This window comes from Mizuhopecten yessoensis, unplaced genomic scaffold (genome assembly GCF_002113885.1).
Source record: "Mizuhopecten yessoensis strain PY_sf001 unplaced genomic scaffold, ASM211388v2 scaffold1713, whole genome shotgun sequence".
Lineage (NCBI taxonomy): Eukaryota > Metazoa > Mollusca > Bivalvia > Pectinida > Pectinidae > Mizuhopecten > Mizuhopecten yessoensis.
Window position 1 is genome coordinate 222,379 of NW_018404184.1, and position 8,340 is coordinate 230,718.

An 8,340-nucleotide genomic window follows, 5' to 3' on the forward strand; every position below is an offset into this window, starting at 1 on the left:
TGAAGGTCATTTATTTGAACAAACTTGGTAGCCCTTCATTCCAGTTTGCTTCTGGCCAAATATCATCACCCTAGGCCTCTTGGTTATTAAGAAAAAGTTGTTTAAAGTAAAATATTGAAATACTGACGGACGGACAACATATGGACGACGGACGCCAGGCCTTCGGGCCAGGCGAGGTAAAAATGAAATTAAAAAAAAATACATCGCTATACTTTGATGTAACCAAGATTGTCGTATATCGATATTTAGAATTCCTGTTCCATTTTGAAACACCGGATTGAATTTCAAATGATGTAATTGTCACTGAGGTTCGACAGGTAATGATGCCAAATAAAATTAAACAGTTTCTGTCTGTAACTAGTTATAAATCGGCTTGCGTTGTAAAAAAGTAATACGTTGCTGAAAAAGGGTGCTGAACTCGGGTTCGTTGTCTGGACAATTACTGTTGATTTCGACATAAATGAATCATCCATTGTTTTTTTCATGAGTGGTGATGCATACATAAATTATGTAAAGACTATAACCAGACTTTCAAAAATGTTAATTATTTCGTTCATATTCTCAACAAATGGAAATCAAAAGCAGGTGAAATTTTAGACAATGAAAAATAAATGTACATGTACAAGTTGACCTATTGATTTAATGCGGCTCTTTCTGAAATAGAAATATTAACAGAACCTGGTTGATGACAAAAAGGATCTTCAGAAAATATCGGCTTATTTACTTTTTATGCCTGTGGCAAAAACTGAAATTAAAAAGTCATGAAGCACTGACAAAGAGATAAATGCACCCGACATCAGTTCCAAGATTTCCGGTTATTTTTCATCCTTCTGGAAATTACCAATGAAGACCAATGGAGTGTGACGTGCTTGTGACGTCAGAGTATGATAATCTCTGAACGAAGTTTCATGCTTACTACGTAGTATCAAAATGTATGCGATAGAATTTTTTCACTCAGAAGTATATTCTAACAAGAGGCCCAATGGGCCTGAGTCGCTCACCCGCTATTAATCTCACACTTGTAATCTTAAAAGTGGACTAAAATACAGCTACAGGCAAAATATCAGTGTTTCATTCATAAGAACCTATTAAAAGATTTAAACATATGCCACCTGTGACCTTGAATGTCGAACAAGGACATTATAATATTAGGTTGAACAGAGTTTATAGTCTTCTAACCCAGCATGCTTCTTGAAAAATATCATTACCCTGGACCTTTTGGTTATACAGAACAAATCATTTAAAGATTTAAACATATATTGACCACTGTGACCTTGAATATAAGCGAAGGTTATTCACTTGGTAGTCCTTCATCCCAGCATGGTGATGGCCAAATAGAGTCACCCTTGGCCTTTTGCTTATTAAGAAGTCATTCAATGGTTTTAAACATATTTGACCCTGTGACCTTAAAATATATATGTCAAGGTCATCCATGTTGCTGGCATTATCTTAGGCCTCTTGGTTATTCAGAAGAAGTTGTTTAAAGGTTTAGAACATATTTGACCCTGTGACCTTGAAAAAAGATGAAGGTCATTCATTTGAACAAACTTTATAGCCCTTCATCCCAGCATGCTACTAGCCAAATATCATCACCCTAGGCCTATTGGTTATTCATCAGAAGATGTTTAAATGTTTAAAACATATTTGCCCTCTGTGACCTTGAATGTAAGTCAAGGTCATTTATTTGAACAAACATGGTAGCCCTTCATTCCAGCATATTTCTGCCCAAATATCATCACCCTAGGCCGCTTGGTTATTCAGAAAAAGTTGTTTAAAAGGTTTTCAACATATTTGACCCTGTGACCTTGAAAGTGGGTCAAGGTCATTTATTTGAACAAACTTGGTAGCCCTTCATCCCAGCATGTAACTGGCCAACTATCATCATCCTAGGCCTCTTGGTTATTCAGAAGAAGTTGTTTAAAGTAAAAAGTTGACGCCTTCGGGCCAGGTGAGCTAATAAACAAGTTATAAAACATGGCTATTGTTTTCACTATATGAAGATGTTCATGTATGGGTTGAAACAAAACTGTCTTTGCCTCGAGGATACACTTGCGGTTTCCCCACTGGACGTCTACTTCTGGACGAAAACAAATAAAGGCAAGGTGTAGCAAGGGGAAGCAACTCTGTTTACGCACGCCTTTGGCGACCGATCGAGAGCTACGCTCTTATTATGTACGATATGGGCGGACATTGAAGAGTTAGATCCCGTAAAGTACACTAATTTAATATTGTTCTTTTTATTTTATGATTCTAGTCAGATTGTCAAAACTTATGGTGCATGAGCAACATTCATACATAATAAACAAGAGGTAGGTTAGCACTGCATGGCAACTAAGTTGAAATGGAGACTGAAATATTTGCAGGGAGACTGAAATGTTTGCAGGCCATGATATAATAAAGGAAAGAACATGATTGTCCATTAAGTACATAGATTGTGCAATGGAGACTAAGATATTTGCATGATATAATGAAGGAAATATATATTACATAGATTTTCAACAGGTCAACTTAATTAAGATGGGACAGTTAACGTTGTGGACATAGAAATACGTACCTAATACAAGTAATAGATTCTTCGTGTTAGTATCTTTATACTCAATACCTTCAGAAGAGGACTAGTAGACAATTGTATATTACTGTTTTCAGTGTGTACATAATGAAGTCTGTTTATATATTCTACTTGTGATTGTATATAAAAAAATACATAGATTACAAAGATGCCCGAACTGAACCGAAATAACCGAAAACCGACAACAAAAATGATAACTGAACTGAACAAGAGGCCCAAGGGCCTTAGCGGTCACCTGAGTTATATCATAGGTACTGGTAGCTTTATTTTATTGTTTAGATGTGATGTGGAAATCAGCATGTAAACTAAGTGAAATACAATACTTGTCATGTCATCAATGGATAAGAATTTGAAAATATTGGTAAATGTTCCCATTGGGGCCCCGCCCTAGCCCCTGGGGATGGGGCAGGAATCCTAATTTTACAAAGTAAAACTCTCATTTACCCAAGATGATTCTGACTAAGTTTTAGCAATTTTCTGCTGAAAATGGATACAATATATACCGAAAAGTGTTATTTCCCTATATAAACTAAGGTAAATGTTACCCCCTCCCTAAGGGAGAACGGATAGCTCAGGGTCCTGATATTTTCAATTTAAATAAAGCCCCTGATGATCTTTCTTTCCACGTAAAGAAAATCACTGTAGTACCTGAGAGTCTGGAGAAGAAGATTTTTGAAATATTGATTAATTTTCCCTTTGGGGCCCCGCCCTGGCCCCAGGGGTCGGGGTAGGAATCTCAATTTTACAATTTGAAACCATCTACCTCCAAGGATAATTCTCACCAAGTAAAAATAATTTCCTACAGAAAGTTGTCAAAATATACCCAAAAGTGTTATTTCCCTATATAAACTATAGTAAACTTTACCCCCTCCCCAAGGGAGAACGGATAGCTCGGGGGTCCTGAAATTTACAATTTAAGTAAAGCCCCTGATGATCTTTCTTTCCACGTAGAGAAAATCACTGTAGTACCTCTGAGTCTGGAGAAGAAGATTTTTGAAATATTGATTAATTTTCCCTTTGGGGCCCCGCCCTGGCCCCAGGGGTCGGGGTAGGAATCTCAATTTTACAATTTGAAACCATCTACCTCCAAGGATAATTCTCACCAAGTAAAAATAATTTCCTACAGAAAGTTGTCAAAATATACCCAAAAGTGTTATTTCCCTATATAAACTATAGTAAACTTTACCCCCTCCCCAAGGGAGAACGGATAGCTCGGGGGTCCTGAAATTTACAATTTAAGTAAAGCCCCTGATGATCTTTCTTTCCACGTAGAGAAAATCACTGTAGTACCTCTGAGTCTGGAGAAGAAGATTTTTGAAATATTGATTAATTTTCCCTTTGGGGCCCCGCCCTGGCCCCAGGGGTTGGGGTAGGAATCCCAATTTTACAATTTTGAAGCCTCATCTACCAAGGATGATTCTGACCAAGTTTGAAAAAAATCCATCCACTGGTTCTTGAGAAGAAGTTGAAAATGTAAAAGTTTACGCACGACGACGGACGAAAAGCGATTAGAATAGGTCCCTTGAGCAAAGCTCAGGTGACCTAATAAAAACTAGAATTATGTCAGTGTGACATTAAAGCCGCTCACTACTTTAAATTTAATTGCTTCAGTAACACGTTGAGCATCAATATCTACTATAATACCTCAGATATGTGTTCTGTATTTTGCTAATTGAACAAGAGGCCTAATGGGCCTGCATCGCTCACTTGGTATAAATCTCACACTTGTAACCTTATAATTGATCTAAAATAAAGCTACAGGCAAAATATCAGTATTTATGATTAAAATTCATTCAAAAGAGCCTGTTAATTTTTTTTTAAACATTTCTCCCCTGTGATTGAAAGTCGAACAAAGTCATTATGTTGAACAAATTTTAAAGCCTTTCATCTCAGGATGCAACTTGCAAAGTATCAAAATCCTGGGACCCATGGTTATTCAGAAGAGGTTATTTAAAGATTTTAAACAAATTTGACCCCTGTGACCTTGAATATAAGTCAAAGTCATTCACTTTAACAAACATAGTAGTCCTTGATCCGAGCATGCTACTGACTAAATATCAACATCCTGAGCCTTTTGGTTATTCAGAACAAGTTCTTTAAATATTTTGAACATATTTGCTCCTTGTGACCTTGAATATGATTCAAGGTCATACATTTAAACAAACTTGGTAGCCCTTCATCTCAGCATACTACTGGCCAAATATCATCACCTTGGACATTTTGGTAGATGTTTAAAGTTTTTAACATATTTGACCCCTGTGACCTTGAATATCGGTGAAGGTCATTCATTTGAACAAACTTGGTAGCCCTTCATCTCAGCATGCTACTGACCAAATATTATCTCCCTGAACAGTTTGAAGCTTTTGACATATTTGACCCCTGTGACCTTGAAAATGGGTGAAGGTCATTAATTTTAACAAACTTTGTAGCCCTTTATCCCAGTTTGCTTCTGGCCAAATATCATCACCCTAGGCCTTTCAGTTATTAAGAAGTCGTTTAAAGTAAAATATTGAGGACGAACTCCTTTTTATTTTTATTTTTTTCATATTAATAATAATTATTAATATATGTAGTGACTTTATTTACTGTCATTGAATATACAAAATCTCACAAATGTTCTCGGAATATATTGAATTATATTTCTCAATGTGACTTTACCAACGTAAGATTTATTTCCCTTACACCGGATTAGATAATATTTTGACACGGCACAAATTCTTGTCAAACAGCAGCGGCAGTTGTGTCATGTTCTTAAATTGTTACATTTTCATAAATAAATACATCAGAAATAGCATGCTGTGTTACAGAAATGTTTGATAAGCATACACGGTTCACATATCGTCTCGTCTCAGAGCCATTACCGTTAACAACCTAAGCACAATGTCATATTACGTTCCCGTTTGAAACATCAAAATAGAGGTTATACTTCATCATTCATACAGTTTATAAGTATATATATATTTACTTCGAATTCTTCCTTCTACAGACAGCATCAACAGTCTCCACATGTGCTTTCACGAATCATATGTGTTTCACACGCGTAACACTCATCAGACCTCAATATGAGTTGCTAAAGCGCTCAAACCCAGTGCACGAATTTCACCACCACAACCCTCGTATAATGCACCGGAGATAAACATTTTGTTTTCAGCAATTATGCAGTATCATTTGGAGAAGAGTATCAGTAGACTTTATGTAACCCACAGGTGAATGTCAGAGATTCTATTTTCTATTTACGATAACGAAGCTATGTAGCGGAAGCCTGCAAGACTGAATTATGTGCACGCACCCCGAATGGAAGTGAGTCCGTCATTTCGTTCTCTGGACAGAATTAATAAGCCGCTTGGCTCTCGCCAAGAGCGGCTTAAAAATCTTGAACCGTGACACCCCTAGTCATGACAGAAAATAATGGTTAAATAGGTCTTGTCTATCAGGTCCAGTACACTCTGCCAATTGAGCTATATAGCTGTAAAGACCTATAATAGCTGTATTGACCTACCCTATCTGAAATAGGTCTTTTGAGCTATTTTCATGTGACTTTCTTTTTTAAGGAAAACAAAACAAAGTTGCTATTAAAAGAAGATTTTATCATTAGGTTGATGACAAAAGACATTAAATATGAGCATTCTTTTTAAAAAATAATGATGTAAAGAAATCGGAAATTTTACATTTATGAAAAATGAAAATAAACATCTAAATGTATGCTTATTGTAGTTAACATTACCATAAACCTTCTTGTTTTATGTGACTTCGTTTGATTTAATGAAAATTTAAATATTAGAAAATATAGCTCAATACAGCTATAATTTATAGGTGAATATAGCTATTTAGGCCTTTATAGCTATATATAGCTCAATCGGCAGAGTGTACTGGACTTGTCTATGTTTACATGGTTGATCATTTGGTTAGCTACGGTAATGACTAATGATACATACGGTTGTTTTAAGTGCACTGAAACATAGTTTCAGTCTACACACGTCATGTTTTAAAATATATTTTTGGAAGAAACTTAATTCCCGATGAAAATGGGAACACAACGAAACCAGGAAATGGAAAATACACGAAGTTATGTCCCTTGTTAATTGATAAAATACCGCGGTTTCTGATATTTCTGACACATGTATATTCACAACATAAAATGATTAATACCAATTACCTCTTTTTTTTAAACAAAATCAGAAACACGACAGTCCAGTTAATACTCTTTACATATGATGACAGTAAAATACTAACTTAGGAATATCCATGAAGCACATCTACTTTGCTACCTCAGCTGGCTACCCAGTAAACTTCAAAAGAGCCGACTGGGTGCGGACCTATATATGTCGCCTATCCGCAACGTAAACAACTTACCTCACTTTTAAATTGGACATAAAAGCTGACATGGACACTTCTGGTAACAGGACGAAATCCCCTGTACCATATTCCGGTCCTTCGTGTATGCTACCTGCCATTCTGTTAAGTTTTCTGACAGTCACATAGGCTATTAGCCTAGCATTCTCCACACAAAACCTACCACACAGGTGCTCGTCGGTAGATGGCGTAACCTCCAGTGTATTCCGTGGGGCCCATCGATGGGGAATTTTTCTTATCGTGTAAGCCCAATCAGAAACATATATCTACATAATGTAATTTATATGTCTCTGGAGAAATATAACATTTTTATTATATATCTAGCTATGTTATAATATACAACTTATACTGTTATAAAAAGCACGGAATTAGCTGTTTGCACTGAGATAGTTTAATTAGATTAATCTAAGTCCGTGGTTTAATATTTTTTATAAACGAATGTTCACGGAATTAAGGTGAAGGTACGGAAGCCCATACGTGTCATCTTGATTTTTTTTTCTTATCTCGTTATAACAAGATATATATAGCTATCTCGTTATAACTAGATACCTTATCTCGGTATAACAGGTAGCCTGATATCGTTATAACAAGACAGCTTATCTCGTTATAACAAGATAGCTATCTCATTATAACAAGATAACTTATCTCGTTATAACTAGATAGCTATCTCATTATAACAAGATAACTATCTGTAGTATGGTAGTGAATAAAACAAACAATGACCCAAATGTAATCGGTAGGTATATCGCACGAGCTGTACTGGACATGGGTGAAATACCAACATTACTTCGATGTGACATGGGGACCGAAAACAGTCTTGTAGCTGACATGCAAAGTGTTTTCGCATGGGGGGGGGGGGGGGGGGGGGGGGCAGGTTCATCTATGGCACTAGTCAGCACAATCAACGCATAGAAGCATGGTGGTGCATTCTTCGGGAAAAGAATGCCCAGTTCTGAATGTCTCTGTTTGAAGACATCAAGACAGACTGATGGTTTTCTGGCGACTATGTTTTCTTATCTGTTATCATTTATAAAACAAGGCCAACGCAGAATTTTATACACAGACAAACTTTTTATTCATGTGACATTATTCTGTTATGGTGAAAGCTTCAGGTTGAATCCAGGTCGTCGTCAAATGAGAATTTTTGTCATGGAAATTAATCCTCATTTAAGTTCGAAGATTCTAGTCGCTACCATTTTTACTTTTTAATTTAACATGAAAATTCCTGACCTAAAATTTAAGTTAGAATTCAAACCGACCTGGATTTTCAACATTTGAATTGTACACGTTTTCAAATTTAGTTTGTTTTATAACGATAAACTGCCCAGTATTGTCTCGGCATAAAACAAAGTACACTATGTGAACAAGGTAGCGATAAGGAATACAAAAAACTCGACAAGATTGGCAAGGAAACACAA

General features: G+C 36.2%; 1 protein-coding gene across 3 annotated transcripts in view; it reads right to left on the reverse strand.

Annotated features, from left to right (window-relative positions):
• The window catches only part of LOC110466938 (unconventional myosin-Id-like), a 194,660-nt gene extending 187,553 nt beyond the window's left edge, over positions 1-7,107 (reverse strand). For all 3 annotated transcript variants that reach the window (XM_021523762.1, XM_021523752.1, XM_021523771.1), the window contains exon 1: positions 6,923-7,107. In XM_021523762.1, coding sequence (XP_021379437.1) covers positions 6,923-7,023 — 101 coding nt within the window. In that variant the 5' untranslated portion in view covers positions 7,024-7,107. The remainder of the gene's footprint in view (positions 1-6,922) is intronic.
• Between the last annotated feature and the right edge of the window lie 1,233 nt (positions 7,108-8,340).